This window comes from Populus alba, chromosome 11, assembly GCF_005239225.2.
Source record: "Populus alba chromosome 11, ASM523922v2, whole genome shotgun sequence".
NCBI classification, from domain to species: Eukaryota; Viridiplantae; Streptophyta; class Magnoliopsida; order Malpighiales; family Salicaceae; genus Populus; species Populus alba.
The window spans coordinates 20,921,833-20,939,457 of record NC_133294.1 but is presented as its reverse complement, the minus strand read 5'-3'; the positions used below and the strand labels follow the sequence as shown (position 1 = coordinate 20,939,457).

The 17,625-nt window shown below is 34.8% G+C and overlaps 1 protein-coding gene across 1 annotated transcript; it reads right to left on the bottom strand.

The window, feature by feature from the left end:
* Positions 1–12,260: 12,260 nt before the first annotated feature.
* Positions 12,261–16,374, bottom strand: LOC118035679 (uncharacterized). The gene is made up of 4 exons (XM_073412357.1): positions 15,710–16,374; positions 15,309–15,523; positions 12,771–14,774; positions 12,261–12,628 (listed from the first exon to the last, which is right to left on the bottom strand). The coding sequence occupies exons 1-4, from the start codon at positions 16,372–16,374 to the stop codon at positions 12,261–12,263; spliced, it is 3,252 nt and encodes a 1,083-aa protein (XP_073268458.1).
* Positions 16,375–17,625: the final 1,251 nt, after the last annotated feature.

Genomic DNA, 17,625 nt, shown 5'->3' with positions numbered 1-17,625 from the left:
GAGTCTTAGCTAATAATAAGAGTTATTTTGAGTTAAGAAGTAGCATAATGGAGAAAAAAAAAAAAGAGAGAGAGAAAAAAATTGAAGAGAAAGAGAGAAAACACAGAAAAGAAAAACTAATCAAAACCGAACCAACCCACGGCTCAGCCACCATCTCTGCCACCAGTAGCTACCATAGTAGCTTCTCCCTTGTCTTAAACCAGCTCCGAGGTAAGACCCTAGCTCTTTTATCTCTTTTTTTCTTTTTACCCTGGGTTTTTGCATGATAGTTACTATACATGCTTCTCCTTTTTTACTGGATTTGCAATAGTATTAGATTCATTTTATGAAACTGTGTTGGTGCCTTTTTAAGTACACGTGTGTGTAAAAATTCTTTTCTGAAAATCGGCAACTTTTCACATATGCATTTATTTTATTGTATTTTTAATGTCTTTTAATTAGTGTTAGAGACTCATTTCATAAAATTGTATTATCACATTTCAAGTACATATATATATGTGTGAAAAAAAATAATTTTTGAAATTCAACAACTTTTCAATCATGCATTTATTTTGATTTTATTGGCTTTGCAATAGCATTAGATTGATTTTATAAAAACTATGCTGTCATATTTTTAAGTATGTATGTGTGTGTATAAAATTATTTTAAAAAACTTTTTACTCGAGCATCTTTTTTTATTTTATTTCTACTTGCTTTATAATAGTGTTAAATTCATTTTATAAAACTGTGTTATGCATGTGTGATTAGAAATTTATTTTTGAAAATTGCATACTTTTTATTCATGCATTATTTTTTATTTTATTTTATTAATGGTGTTCATTTCATTTTGTAAAACTTTGTTGTAATCCTTTTACTTATATATGTGCATGTAAATATTTATTTTTAAATTAAAGAATAAAAATATATTGATGAGTTTTCATCAAATTTAACATTATTATTATTATTTTAATTAAAGTTTGGGCTTCAATAATTAGGTCGATGTATCTTCTAGTGTTGAACAACATTTTTTAACTTCATCAAAATGTGTTAAAAAATGAATTACAAGTTTTTGACAAGCTAATATCATTATTGGATTAATCTTGGTTTTCAATGGCTAGGTTAACGAGTTTCCTAGTTATGGAGACTGACGTAGGCACAACGTGATGATTTTAATTAAAAAAATTAAAAATATATTATAAAAAAAAATTCATTGAGTTCCAAGACTCCTGATTTAAAGTATGACACAAACTTGGCAAACATTTATTAATAATAAATAACTAGTAAATAGGTTCAAAAAATAATTTAAACAATATACATAAGAATAAATTTAGAAAAAAACATAAGGTAATTTTTTATTTAAAAAGATTTTAAAAAGGGTGATTTTTATGTTTTCTCATAACGAATTCTTTAATTGAATCTAAGAAACAATGAATATTTTAAAATTTTTTAGTTTTTTAAAAAATTAGGTGGCTATTACATATTTCTTTTTTTTTTTCTTTTAACCTTTAATTACTGGGATTTTTACAGGTAACAAAACCTGTATTTCTAACTTATTAAAATGATTGTTTCATTATTTTTTAATAATTCTTAATTAGATATTTAAACATTTATATGGTAGATATTTAAACATTTCAAGCAACTTAACATAAATAATTTTTAAAAAAACATATAAAGCTTAATCGCATTAATTAATCAATCCACAATGTTTATTATTTTTAATTTATATTAAATATTTGATCTTTCATTAATGAGTGGAGCTTTGGTTGGAGTTTATATCCTTGATTTGTCCCTCGAAGGTATTTTTCTTCATTTTGATAATTTTGCGTACTATGGTTGTCTCATCCTCAATCTTTTTTGGTCCTTTTAATTGTATGAAAAATGAAGTTTAGTATTTTTTGATGAAAAAGTGTTGTTCAAGTCCGTATTAAATATTTTATTATAAATGCAAAATTAATTAGCTAATTAGTGAGTTTTTTTTTTCTTGCACGACATCAATTGAAATAGGATAGCATAACGGTTTCATTGTTGCTCTGGTTTTTTTTTTTTTTTTTTTTGTGTGGGGGTGAAGCTGTACATGACAATAATTTTTTTTTAATAATATTTATTTTATTAAAAAAAACTAAATTGTCTTGTCAACTTGTTAATTATTAAAAAAAAACCTAATATGAAAAAAAAAATCAAAACTAATTCATAAAAAGAAACGATTTTGGCATTAGGATCATAATTCTGCGCGGTAGAAAGACACTTTAAAAATGTTTTTCAAAGATGTAAATATTTACTCTTCTTTTGTTCTCCCAATTTAATATTCTCTCTATTTTTGTTTTTTACCCGGGTATTTTAACACTTGTTTAAAGGGTGAGACTAGTCCCGTTTGGAGTTCGTGGTTACTCTTCTCAATAAATACGTTTCTAGAAGATTGAATTTTATATTTTCATCTTTATAAAAATATAACAATATCTTAATCGTTAGACCAATACTTTATTAATAAATTCTCTCTACTGACATTATTATTTCCTCTAGGAAATAGGTATGTTCTTCATCAAGAATTCTAGACGTATTACATTTTGAGTATATATCATAAAATAATTCTTTCAAAGTATAGTTTCTTATATTCAAATTTTTAAAATGCAAATTAGTTAATAAGTGCTAAGTTATTATATATTATGATTTTCTGTGTCTTATTAATGTAGACAATAATCATTTTCAATGAAAATAAGTCTCTCCCTTCATATAATGATACACTCTCTGAGTTTCCAGAGGGATAAATATTTGTGTATTCAATTATTAGAATTGTTTTTTATTCTTCATGAAAAAATTAAGCATAATTTTCGTATAGATTGAAAAAATAAATTGATGGATCAAATGATGAGAAAGTAACTTAGTTTATTTTACTTTTGAAAAAGACATTTGTTTCAAAAGACCGTGAAGATTTTTAACATGAACACCGTTTTCTTACATCATGGGAATAATTTCTAGGCATAATGGGCCTTGCAACAAAATGGCCGGAACGTGGGCTTTATAGGTCTATAAGGTCCAAAACGAAGTTCACTTCTCTTTTTTATCTTCATGCGATTTCTAATTCCATCCAATCTTTCCTTTCAAATGGACTTAAAAAAATAAAAATAAAATTGACGTTAGTAATGATATAAAATAGCATAAATTGCAATACCTTCCATTTAAGTATTGTAATATTAGATGAATTATCTAAATGTTTAAAGATTTTGATAAAAATCCCCTTTATACTTAATAAATACTACAAAAATTCCTTCAGGTATCCCAAGTCTCCATAGTTTAAACCATTTTTTTCTTGGTTATATATATATATATATATTACAATAAATTTCTATCAAATATGTTAATATAGTGTGTTGACAAAGCATTTTTATTTAAAGCAGAAGCTATCAAGAATATTTGATTCTTAGTTTAAATAATTATTTAGAAAAAGTGAAACCATCAACTCTTTAACTAATTTAATTTTGAATTAAAACCAGATTAAACTCTAAAAACAATATAAAAATATGGAAGTTATAATTATCAAAACAATATAAAAAAAAATATTAATTTAAAAATAAAAACTTAAATTCTACCCAAGAGTCTTCTCTTCTGCAGATAACAAGGCTTTAGGTGTATTTGGTACTATGTTTTAAAAAATATTTTTGAAATATTTTTGCTTTAAATTAATATATTTTTTTATATTTTCAATTATTTTTATGTATTAATTTTAAAAATATTTTTTTTAAAATTATCTTCAAAATCAATCATAACTATACTTTTAAATAAAGTTTCGAGCAATGCGAAACACGTTGAACTTGGGCTATGTAGAGAAGAAAGCAGAGGGGACGGGACAGCACCGAAAACCAGTGAAAGGAAAAAGAAGTGCATTCATACTTTCCACCGTGTGAGGTTGTGATAAAGGCTACGAGACAAGATAAAAAATCAAATCAGTCCTGAAAGTATTTGCTAAAGGCCAAGCAAATGCTAAATCACTAGTAAATCAGAAAATATTCATGGGACCAAGAAATCTTTGCACGGTCTAATTCAAGAGTTTTTTTTTTTAATTGTGGTAATTTTTTTTTTTAAATATAACACAAAGGATAAAAATATTATTTGAAAAACAAAAATACTTTAATTTATCCATTATTATAAAATATTATTTTATTTTACAACCATTAAATAGAAATAGAAATAATGGGTGTAAGCAACCGTTACTATTATTAACAATTATATTAATAGCAATTATAAATAGTCGCTATAACAATCATATGACGTCGTACTATGTTGATAATAAAATCAATCTTTTTAATTTTTAACTTTCAAAATATGAACGATCAAATATTTTATATTAATTTATTCATTTTTTTTAACTTTCTCTTTCCTGTCAAATTACAATAATTAAAATATAAAACAAATAAATGAGGTTTAAGACTCTAACATTGAACGCTAGAAAATATATAGAGGGACAAAAACTAAAAAAAAAAAAACATTGGGAATAAACTGTAATTTTCCATACTTCATAAACAATAAAAGAGAAAAAAAGTTTTTTTTTGTTTGTGTTAAACTTGAAATGATAAAATTAAAATAAATTTTAATTTTCATGATATTTTTTTTTATATCATGAATACAACACAACAACATGTAAATCAAACCCAACTATCACGTTAAAATTACGTGAAGAAAATAAAAATAAAAAAAAATAATGATAAAAATAAATAAATAATTTAAAAAATTTAAAAAGAAGAAGAAGAAGAAGCAGCAAGGAACTGCATATATAGAGGATAATTGTACATAATAGCTTGATTTTCTATCACTGTCACTGCATAAATTCCAGCTTTTATGTTCAAAGATTTCCTTTTCTGCATAAATTCCAGCTCTTTTAGTGAAAGGTTTCCTTTTTACGATATAGAAAAATGAAGGCACATAAATAATTATACACTTGAGTAACATATCAAAGACAAAACTTGACGACTTTTGTCTAAGACAAGACCACTAAAATAGCAATGGTACGATAGAAGAAGTGGCCGTGGACAGCTATAAAGCCCCAATCAATTGTGAAAGAAAGGAAAGGTAGAAGAGAGCCCTCTTTCTTTTGGTATTAGCTACTACCGGTAAATGTCTTTGCATTCCGAGCGCGAGAATTATACAAAGACTGCAGGGAAAAGAATAGGGTTTTCTTTTCATGGAGATGCATTTATATTGAAAGGATTGTTAAACAGTCAATGTTGATTTTAATGGGGCATGATGGAGTTGTGGCCCAGGCTGCTAACACTTAGTGCTGGGCTATTATCTCCTTGATACTAGGGTTAGATTCGTGCGCCTAACTATAAACCCAGGCAAGCGGGTCTACAAAACTGTGTGTCTAGGGTCTACAGACATGAGCACTGCATCTGCAAACCTGCTTGCTTGGGTTTGCAGAACTACGTGCTCGTGTTTGCAGACCCGCACACATGGATCTCTTCTGACACCCGCCTGGGGTCTGCAGACACCCCTAGGAGATGTAGACTCGGGCGGCTAGGTATGCAGAGAAAAAAAGAACAAAAATATAATAATAATTATTGTTGTTGTTATCGTTAAGAATTTTTTTTAAAAAAAAATTATTACCATAAAAACTTGATAATATACTAAAAAGACTAAGTGTCCCTGTTATTGTTTACCTATACATAAAGCACTATGGATTAAAGCAATGTAATGACAAAGTTGTTCTTGCCACAGAGAATTACAAAGACTATAGGAGAAGGGTGAAATTGTCTTTTTCATTGGGATGCATCTGGCATTGAATGGATTTTAAGGAGGAAATGGTTAGTGTCGATTTTGGTGGGCCATGGTGGGATTGTAGGCCCCAGGCTGCTGACAGTTGGCACTAGGGCCAGACCCGTGCACGTGGTTGCAGACCCAAGCGAGCGGGTCTGTAGAACCGCACGCTGGATCTCTAGACCACTCGTTTGGGTTTGCAAAACTGCGTGCTAGGTGCAGACCTGCACGCCTGGGTCTCTTCTGACCCACGCCTGGGTCTACAGACACCCCTAGGGGTTGCAGACCCGTGCGGCTAGGTTTGTAGACCTTGCAGAGAAAAAAATGAAAAAATATAATAACAATTATTATTATTATTATTGTTAATAATTTTTTTTACTATAAAAACTTGGGCAATACAAGTTTAATAATATTATTAATATGATAAATATTATTATTTGTATTATAAATATTATTTTTATTTGTAATATAGGCATATTGCTTCCACACCATTGGCTTAACACTACCAACATAGGTAATGAAATTGTGAAAAACAATTAGATAAAAATTGGGTTTTCCATGTCTGTCATGGGTTGATGGTGTGGCTGTGCTTGGCAGGTTCATGAGCTTTTTTGCAAAAGAAAACCTTTGTTTAAATCAAAAACTCTTTGATTTTTAAGTTAGTTAATATAGGAGGAATGTGGATTGTGTGAAAATAAATATATAAACATAGAATTTCTATGTGTAGAATGCAAGAGACTACTTTTATCTAATTGAGTCATTAAATGATGTGGCACGCCAGTTGTGATGAACAAATTGATAAGGATAAAGTTCACAATATTAAGATTGACGATAAACACTGACATCTTTATCCTAGAGTTTCAATGTTCCCAGTTCTCTGTTTGTTCTTGTCTCTGCAATTCCCATCCCTCTGCAACTACAACTCTTATAAAGAGTTCTCATTGTAACAGACTTTACGTGTATATATATGGCTGAGTAAACACAGTTTTACTCAAGCAATTTCAGTTGTAATTTAATTCTTTCATGGTATCAGAGCATCTCATAGCTAACGCTTCCAACGATCCTATGGCTACTACTTCAGATTTTTCTTCCGCTGCATTTCATCTTCCAGCTCAAGTTATTTCCATCAAACTTGATGGAACTAATTTCCTTGCCTGGACTGCTCAATTGCTTCCTCTGTTTCGGAGTTATGGTCTCATGGGAATTGTTGATGGATCTGATTTTTGTCCTCTTCAATTTTCCAGCGAAGAATATAAAATCCAAGGTATTACTAATTCTGCTTATATGGCTTGGCAGTATAAGGACCAAACAATCCTTGGATGGATTATCTCCTCATTATCTCCTACGGTGGTTTCCACCATTTATGGCCTTGAAACTTCTCGTCTTGCTTGGCAAGCCCTTGGTGCACGTTTTGCTGCGCCATCAACTTCTAGAATTTCTCTTATCAAGCGAAAGTTGCAATCTTTACAGCAAGGCTCCTTGCCTTGTCAGAAATTTTTGGATGAAGTCAAAACTCTTGCAGATGAACTCTCTGCTGTTGGCAAACCTATTGATGATTCTGATCTAATATTATCTGTTCTCAATGGTCTCAACTCTTCATTTCATTCATTTGTCACTACGTATATGCTCCTCTCCAAAGAGAAATCCATGTCATTCTCAGATTTTCATGCAGAACTACTGAACCATGACCTTATGCAACAATTTCATAGTCAATCTCTTCACCATGAGGCAGGTTCTTATGCTCTTTACTCACATAAACCTGCAGCTAAAATCAGTTCTCGTCACAGCAGTAATAAATCTCGCTTCTCCGGGGTATCTAAAGGATCGGGTAGTGCTTCCTCTCAATTTCGGCAACCACTACCTCACCTCCCACGTCCATCTTCATTAGCTCCTTCTGACTCTCGTTCCAGATCTCCATGCCAAATCTGCAAACGAGAGGGCCATCAGGCCTTGGATTGCTTTAACCGCATGAATTACTCTTTTCAAGGACGACATCCTCCTACTGACTTAGCAGCCATGGTTGCAGAAGCCAATACAACTTATTTAAATCAACATCAATGGTATGCAGACAGTGGTGCTAATATTCACGTTACTTCAGATATTGCTAATCTTGCAACTTCTCATCCTTACGAAGGTGATGCTTCTATGGGCGTAGGTAACGGTACATGTTTGCACATATCTCATACTGGCAATGCTTCCATTAAAACCCTCTCTTCTACTACTCTTGCCTTAAATAATGTTGCTTATTGTCCTCAAGCATCAGCTCATCTCCTCTCTATCAATAAATTCTATCAGGATAATAATGTCCTTTTTGAACTCACTGGTTTTGATTTTTCTGTTAAGGATATCCTGACGGGGAACACGCTCCTGACGGGACCAAGTGATAATGGATTGTATCCGATCAACCTTCGTCAACTATCTGCTTCACCATATCATGCTCTCACAATGACTGTTGGTGTCAAGGCTCCTACTTCCATCTGGCACTGTCGCCTAGGCCATCCTTCCCTAGAAACTCTTCGTCGTGTCATTTCCAAATTTTCTCTTCCAATTAGTGATTCCATCAATAAAACATCAGTTTGTGCACCTTGCCAACTAGGCAAGTCTAAACAATTGCCCTTTTCTGACTCATCAAGAGAGTCCACTGCTCCCCTAGAAATAATTCACTCTGATGTCTGGTCCAATTCCACACCTTCATTAAGTGGTTGTCGTTATTATGTTATTTTTATTGACGATTTTTCTCGTTTTTGTTGGATGTTTCCTATTTCACATAAGTCTGATGTTTATTCTACATTTGTTAAATTCAAGCTTTTAGTGGAGAAACAATTTAAATTCCCAATTCGGCAATTTCAAAGTGATAATGGTGGTGAATATTGTTCCACCATCTTTAAACATTTTTTAAGGGATAATGGAATTTTTCATCGACTATCATGTCCTCACACTTCTCAACAAAATGGCCTTGCTGAGAGGAAACATCGTCATATTATGGATATGGGACTTACTCTTCTAGCTCAATCAGGCTTATCTAAGAAATTTTGGGTTGATGCTTTTCTCACTGCTATCTTTATCATTAATCGACTACCTACTAAAGTTCTTGATTATGTTTCACCATATGAACGTCTTTTTCATCTTCCTCCAGACTTCACATATTTTCGAGCATTTGGATGTCAATGTTTTCCATGTCTTCGTCCTTACACAAATGATAAATTATCATATCGTAGCATGCCTTGTATTTTCATTGGTTATAGCTCCAATCACAAAGGATTTCGGTGTTTAGATCCTTCCTCTAGACATGTCTATATCTCTCGAAATGTGATTTTTGACGAAGAGCAATTTCTTGCACACTCCATTATCACAGATCCTGCCAGCTGCGTCTCCTCTTCAGGTATGTCTCCAGGTTTGTTCTTCACTCCTCCTTCACATATTTTCCCCTCATCCTCTGATTTTTCTCCTCCCCCAGCAACTTCCTCACCTACCCAGGTTCTCACTGACCTTCCCTTACATAATATTCATCCTGCTCCAGCTATTAATTCCAATGAATACCATCTCCCCTCCTCTCTCCCATCTCTCTATTCTGGCCAACCCGATTCTTCTGAATCCATTCCCATACCTAGTGCACCAACTCTTAGTCCTTCTTTTGACCACCATGACAATACCATCCTTAACCTCCAAAATGGTGCCCTATCTACTCATGAGTCTTCCACCAAAATAATCACTAGATCACAGACTGGTCATCATAAGCCTCGTAGGTTCCCTGACTTTCATTTATATTCCACTCGTCACCCCCTTCAAGCTTTGCATGCAGGTCTGATTTGTGTTGAGCCCCGTTCCTATGCTGAAGCAATAACCATTCCTGAGTGGCGTGCGGCAATGGACAGTGAATTCCAGTCCTTGTTACAGAATGATACATGGTCACTATGTTCTCGTCCCTCTGGTAAGAATTTGGTTCCATGTAAATGGGTTTTTAAACTCAAACGGCGACCTGATGGCAGTATTGAACGTCACAAGGCCAGATTAGTTGCTGTGGGATATCTATAGAGAAGTGGCGTTGATTTTCTTGACACATTTAGTCCAGTCATCAAGCCTTCCACTGTCCGAATGGTTCTTGCCATCGTTGTTTCTTTCAACTGGGATATTCGTCAACTTGATGTCTCTAACGCCTTCCTTCATGGTGTGTTAGAAGAGGAAGTTTATATGACACAACCCAAAGGATTTGTTGATCCTGCACACCCCCAATTTGTTTGTAAGCTTCATAAATCTCTTTACGGGTTGAAACAAGCTCCCCGTGCCTGGTTTAATCGACTGTCTACTGCTCTTTTGGCTCTTGATTTTCAAAGTTCACAAGTTGATCCCTCACTATTTATCTGTCATCGTGACAATGTCCATGCATTCTTCTTAGTTTATGTGGATGACATTCTGGTTACCTCAAATGATCAGAATTTTATTACCACTCTTATATCTCAATTACAACTTGAGTTTGCTATGAAGGATCTTGGTCAGTTGACATATTTTCTGGGAATTGAAGCCATACGTAATTCTTCAGGGTTACATCTTCGACAAACAAGGTATATAATTGATCTTCTGGACCGTGTGCAGCTTACTGGTATCCGTCCATACCGTGCACCTTGTGTCTCCGGGTCTAAGCTATCCAAGTTTGATGGAGAAAGTATTCCAGACCCATCTGAATATAGGCAAACAGTGGGGGCTTTACAGTATGTAACTCTCACACGCCCGGACATTGCATACTCAGTCAATCAACTCTGTCAACACATGCAAGCGCCTACTTCAGCTCACTGGACAGCAGCCAAACGCGTGCTACGATACTTAAAACAAACACTTGATTATGGTCTCTTCTACAGACCTGGTTCCTTTGCAATCAATGCCTATTGTGACTCTGATTGGGCCGGTGATCCTGACGACAGACGCTCCACCTGTGGCTATGGTGTTTTTGTTGGGTCCAATCTCATATCTTGGTCTGCTAAGAAACAACCTGTAATGTCAAAATCCAGTACTGAAGCTGAATACAGGTGTTTAGCTCTAGTTACAGCTGAGGTGTATTGGCTAAGAATGTTGTTGCGTGAGTTGCAGGTTTCTCTTGCTTCTGCTCCAGTCTTATGGTGTGACAATATAAGTGCCTTAGCTCTTGCCTCCAATCCTATTTTCCATGCCCGATCGAAACACATTGAAGTGGATTACCACTTTGTCAGAGAAAAGGTGGCAAATAAAGATATACTACTTCAACATGTTCCCACCTCTCTGCAACCTGTAGATATTTTTACCAAGGGACACACGGCTGATCGGTTCTGTTACCTCCGGGATAAACTTTCTGTGACAGATGTCCCTGCCAGTTTATAGGGGAATGATAAGGATAAAGTTCACAATATTAAGATTGACGATAAACACTGACATCTTTATCCTAGAGTTTCAATGTTCCTAGTTCTCTGTTTGTTCCTGTCTCTGCAATTCCCATCCCTCTGCAACTACAACTCTTATAAAGAGTTCTCATTGTAACAGACTTTACGTGTATATATATGGCTGAGTAAACACAGTTTTACTCAAGCAATTTCAGTTGTAATTTAATTATTTCACAAATAACCACAAAACATGGCCCAATGAAAAGGGAGGACACAAAGGAAGAGTAAGTTTCCCTTCAAACAAAGGGTTTTCATCACTATTTATTTTTGTTTATTGCATATGCTCTTAAAAATACTTGATAGATACTAAAAAATTCAAGAAAAATGTTTATATCTTAGATAATTAATTAATTTTTTGGTTTTGAAAATTTGATTTATTCTTCTTTAGAGATGGATGGAGTGCTTGATATTTGTAAAAAATTCTTATTTGATAATTTTTTAAGATTATCTAATAATTCTTATTTGATATTTGTGGGAGGTCCGGTGTACTGGATGCGTTCAAGCCAAGGGTGGTGGCATGGCTTTTTTTAGGTGTGGATACAAAGTGTTTCAATGTATTTTAGAGCTAAATATTCAAAAGTGCTTCTTGGGTATGCGAATTTAGTTTCAAAAGTTAAATTATTCTTGAGTTACAATAAATCCAACACCTAAGACTAAATCCAATATCATAGTTGGAGAAATAAAGCTCAATATATTGAGCAATAGAGCCAACAAGATGTATTATCATTAAAAAAAGAAAATTATACTTGATAACCTCTGTCAATTGCTCCATCTAGTTGGAGATTTGCTTTGCTTGATATGGTTGCCTAATGCTTGTGGGAGTTGTCACTGGTTACATGTTGTTTTGGAGAACTAAGCGATGCAGTGGATGGATTGAACAACTTTTTAATGCAAATAAATGGTAGAAAAAGGTACAAAATTGAAGATGAATAATATTTGCAATAGGAACTATGATGAAGAACTGTAGAGATTGAATGGCAGAACGAAAAACGACTGGAAATATGAAGTTTCTTATTCATTACAATTGTTTGGTGATCACTATTAAGATTTACTACAAGAATGGAGAATTACAGGAAACTTGGTGCAGACTTTTGAAAAGAGACAGACAGGGACAAATTTTAACTAAATATATGAAGTTCCAATCCCTCGCGAATCCTTTAGAAACTTTGCTTTGATCTTTTTGAGAGCAGTGAGAGCATCTTCAATATCTATCCTCTCCTCAGGCTGTTCTGCAGAACATTGCAGGGCCAATTCCAGAATGGATGATAGACAATCTTTTTTAGCAGCAGGATATTGTCCATGATCTTTCAAGTTAGCATCTGCAATTTGAGCTACTGCACCAGGTAGTGACTCTTTGACCCAAAGTTTCAAGTTCGTTTCTCCTGTAAACATTTCATCGGTGGGCTTTCTCCTCGTAAAAGTTTCCATCAGCACAATACCGTAGCTATACACATCACCCTTGACAGAAACAATCCCTTCGGATCCATACTCTACATGCAAATTATATTCAGTCATTAGTATCAATGAAAAGGGGGATTTAGGGAGAAGAGGAATGTGTGATTTAGTCATTAGTTCCTAACTTCTTTTTTTGTGTGATTTTTGATGAAACTAACAACAAAAATGGAGCATTACCTGGTGCCATGTAGCCAACAGTAGCTAGTGTCATTGTTTGTGTGATGGAGTGCCCTTCGCCGAGGAGTTTAGAAATGCCAAAATCACTCACATGAGCGACCATATTCTCATCAAGCAGGATATTGCTAGGCTTCAAATCACAGTGGACCACGAGTGTTGCATTGCCATGATGAAGGTATTCAAGCGCCAACGCAACATCAATCATAATGTTCAACCTCTGTAGGAGATCCAAGAAATAGTTGTGGGAATACAGCCACTTTTCAAGGCTCCAATTAGGCATGAACTCAAGCACCAAGGCTTTGAAGTCAATGTTGCAGCAACTTGTGATGATTTTCACAAGATTTCGATGGCGGATGCTGCGCAACACCTCACACTCAACATCAAAACTCTTGAATGCTCCCTCTAGCTGCGAATGAAAAACCTTTACAGCAACGTTCACTCCATCTGAGAACAACCCCTTGTAAACTGAGCCAAAGCTCCCCGTACCTAGCAAGTTGACCTCGTCAAATCCATCGGTTGCTCTCTCAAGCTCTTGAAATGAAACTCTTCTCCATGTTGCTAAATCTGGAAAATCTCCTTGTTTTTGCTTCTCATTCCTTCTGCCACGCATTACGTAGAGGACAGTAAAGGCCGTAGCCATTACTACAGCTCCAATCGCTGGTAAAATATACTTGAATACATTTGCAGTTGCTTTCTTCGATTGATGACGACCTCTAGTCTTACATGGCTGGACTTGCATCTGAGGAGAGCCACACAATGCTTCATTCCCCAAAAATGATCGAGCTGAGAACTTTTTAAATGGTCCTCCACCAGGTATCTCCCCTTGAAGTCCATTGAAAGACACATTGAAATATTTAAGATATGTAAGTTTCTCCATGTCCTTGGGAATTTCTCCTGAGAGATTATTTCTTGATAAATCTAAGAATTCCAAGCTTACCATGTCACCAAATGATCGAGAAATAGGCCCCTGCAATCTATTATTGGAGAAAGAGAGATAAGCTAGATCATTGAGGTCCCCGATGCTAGATGGGATTTCACCTGATAATTGATTTCCTGATATATCTAAATGCCTTACAACCTTCAGATTGCTGATATCTAGTGGGAGAGAGCCACTTAAAGAATTTGATGATAACTGTAGTAGCTGGATATCTTTTAGTCTCCATAAGGTCGAAGGTATTGTGGATGTAAGATTGTTGGCGCCCATTGATAACTCTCTTAGAGAACTGACATTGCCTAAACATGAAGGGATTGATCCAACTAGCTTATTCTCCCCAAGATATAAGAAAGCCAAACTCTCTATATCACACAAATCAGATGGGGCGGACCCTTCTAAATTATTTCCTGAAAATGATAAAGATTGGAGCTTCCTTAATCTTCCAATTGTAGTTGGAATGGTTCCCTTTAGATCATTGTCTTGTAGACTCAATTGTACCAAGTTACTCAAGTTGCCAATTCCTTCGGGTATACTGCCTTTAATCTGGCAACTCTCAGCAACAAAGTTTTCGAGGGAAGAAGAGAGGTTTCCTACTGGAATCGGAATAGTCCCCTTCAATGGATTATCGCTCAGGAGTACTTTTCTCAAATTCTTGGAATTTGTCAAAGACGTTAAGAAATTCAACTCTGAAGATAGAGAGTTGCTGGTAAAATTATTATACCCCAGATTGAGATCTCTTAGGCTCCTTAAACCATCGCCAAATGCATCAGGAATAGGACCAGAGAAAAAGTTTGAACTCAATTCCAGAATAAGGAGTTCAGAAGCGTTGGAGAGAGAGACAGGGAATGGACCACTGAGTTCGTTTGCTCCTACGATAAGTCGCTCAAGATTTGGAAGCTGGAGACTTATGCTTGATGGAAGATGGCCTGAGAGATAATTTCCCGTCATTTGGATAAATCTCAATGTTGAGATGTTAAAGATTCTGACGGGAATAGGGCCACCAATCCTGTTAACTGACAAAGAGATTATCTCTAGATTCACCAGATTACCAATCTCCGGTGGAATTGTCCCTGCCACGGTTAAAACACTTGTAATCATAAGTCACTTGAAGTTTTACTATTTTAATGGTGAAAAGTGGTGATAACACAAAACAGAAAGAAGGGTACCATACCTGTGAGGTTGTTTTCCATTAGGCCAATATTCAATAGAAGGGTCAGATTTCCAATAGCAGAGGGAATTGGACCAGTTAGGCCACTATTTCTTAGGTTAAGTACCTCCAAACTGCGAACATCGCTGATGGACGACAGCATTTCTGCATCTGCAACATAAAACTTCTACTTAGACCTCTACATCTACAAAGCAGAAGTAACATATAAATATTTATGCTTTTCTTCTCGGTTAGTTTGGTGGTGAGGTTAAAGAGCAGACTAAAGACTCATAGATCCAAAATACTTGGCGATGAAAAAGCTAAAATATCTCCATTTGGTAACATTTACAAACAAATAACTAAAGTTTAGCTGTTCAAAAGTCCTGGACAAAGAATAGATTCTGATTAAAGTGTTGTTCATATCATTTCCATTGCAAGGCCAATAGAGAAGACTTACCATTGAATTTGTTGTAGCCAAGATATAGCTGTTCAAGCACTGTCAAATTTCTGATATCTTTGTGTATCTTTCCTTCAAAATTGTTATGAGACAAAGAGAGATCTTTCAGTTGTTTGCATCCAAATAAAGCTGCAGGAATTTGGCCATGAAATAGGTTCCTACTCAAGTACAATCCTTCCAGATTTGGAAGATTGTTGAACAAATTTGATGGCAAGCTACCAGTTAGATTATTGGAACCAAAGTCAAGAATCCGAAGTGAGGACATGGTGACATTAGCTGAGGGCAAGGAACCTGAGAGCATGTTTCCAGTAAGAACAATGACCTGCAATGAAGAAATGTTGAAGACTGCGGAGGGGATGGAACCTGAAAGGCCAGTATGACTCAAATACAGTATCCTCAACTTGGGAAGCTTGCCAATCTCTCCTGGAATGTGCCCTTGAAGATCATTGTTGGACAAGTCCAAGGCATCTAGCTCTGAGAGGTGGAACAATGACGGTGGAATCGCACCAGTGAAACTGTTATTAGCTAGAGACAACATGTGGAGCCTCGTAAAGGACCCAAACCATGATGGGATCTCCCCGCCGAAGTAGTTATTTTCTAAGTTGAAGTATTCTAGCCTACGTAACTTAGCCAACTCGTCCGGGACAGAGCCACGGAAACTATTATTATAGAAGGAGGCAAAAAGTAGAAAGGACAAGTTTCCCAAATGTGGAGGTATGGTACCTGTAAGATCCATGTCAGAGAGTTTCAAGGCTCTGACCCTACGGTGGCGAGTTCCACAAGTGACACCAACCCAGTCGCAAACAGAGGTGGTAGCAGTCCAGTTGGTGGTCAGCAGGTTTTGAGGGTCATTAACGATGTGGTCTTTCAAGGCAAGAAGAGCATCTTGATCAGTGGTAATGCTGGTTACTCTATCAGCCACCAAGGTCGCAACAAAACTGCTCCATAGTATCACTGTGAAAGGGATCAGGAAGCAACCGTTCCGCATAGCTGTGAGAGGGTATCGTAACTTCAGAAATGAGAGTTGTTTGTATATTTGGTTCATAACTTCTGCATTTCCGTGCATTGGACAGATATTTTATAGGCCTTTACAGTCAATAAGAGATAAAAATCGAAGTAGACGGAGAAATTTACAATCTGTAAAAAAAAACAGAGTATGAACATAGGACTTAATTCCAGCTTCTTTTGCACGGCTAGAATAAATTTTGTGGCCTGGAATTCCAAGAGTAAGACTGTCTTTTTCTTTTTAGTTTCTCCACGGATGTGGATGGCTGAGACTTCATCGATGGTCTGAGTTAGTAAAGGGAGTTGAATAGTATAAAAAAGATGGAAATGGAGCTGTCCCATTCCAACGTCTATGACCCGCTCTCAGCGTCTCTCTTTCATCATTTTAAGACTGGTAAAAAGAGTTGATGATGCAAAGAACAAGGCTATGACCAGTAGAAATCGACTTTTTGTCTATGCCCTTTTTTCATTCGGTTATGCGACTTTACAGGGTCAATTTTCACACTGTTAACCAAAGCAAAAAACACTAATTATTCAGGCTAAATCGAGCTAAGTAATTTGTGACTGAAATATTACTGGCTTCATAAAAAGGGAAAATTACACTTTATATTATATAATTTAGTCATTTTATTTTATCTCCGTTGATTACACTTTTATTAATAAGAGAAAATTACACTTTATTTTATATTATAATTCACTTTACCAATGTGAATCAGTCATCTTGGTCAGCACAGAGCACAAAGACAAACCAGTCAATGGTAAATAAAAAATATAGGGATAAAATTGATAGAAAAAAAAGCTCATAACCCAACTCTTTATTTAACCTAGATTAAAAATTAAATTATATAAAAGTTGTTCCAACACAACGCAATCAACTTGGTTAGCTCAAAGACAACTCGACAGACTAGTAAAAACAGTATGAGGATTAAATTGAAAAAACAATGAATAAAATTAACAAAAACAAATTATTAAGCTAAACTTCTTATCTAACACAGGTTTAAAACTAAAATTTATGGGAGTTGCTCGGTGTAATCTAGTTGATTTTGACGGTCCAAACGATGCCAAAATATTAAAAAACTATTTTTTAAAAAATAATTTTTTTATGAAATGCCATTTAGAATACAATACCAAACAGCTTCTCAAAAGTGTTTGTAATTGTGATACAAAATGCTTATCAAAATAGTTTATTGCCTGAAAATATATCAAAATGAATTATTTTTTAATTTTTTATATCAGCACATCAAAATCATTAAAAAAATATTAATTTAATAATTTTTTTAATTAAAAATATTTTAAAAAATACTTCAAAGAT

Coding starts and splice junctions, on each gene's coding strand:
- LOC118035679 (XM_073412357.1), bottom strand. CDS start 16,374: ATGCACGGAAATGCAGAAGTTATGAACCAAATATACAAACAACTCTCA. Junction 14,775..15,308: donor TGGCTACAACAAATTCAATG/GTAAGTCTTCTC, acceptor TAACCGTGGCAG/GGACAATTCCACCGGAGATT. Junction 12,629..12,770: donor TGTTGGCTACATGGCACCAG/GTAATGCTCCAT, acceptor ATTTGCATGTAG/AGTATGGATCCGAAGGGATT.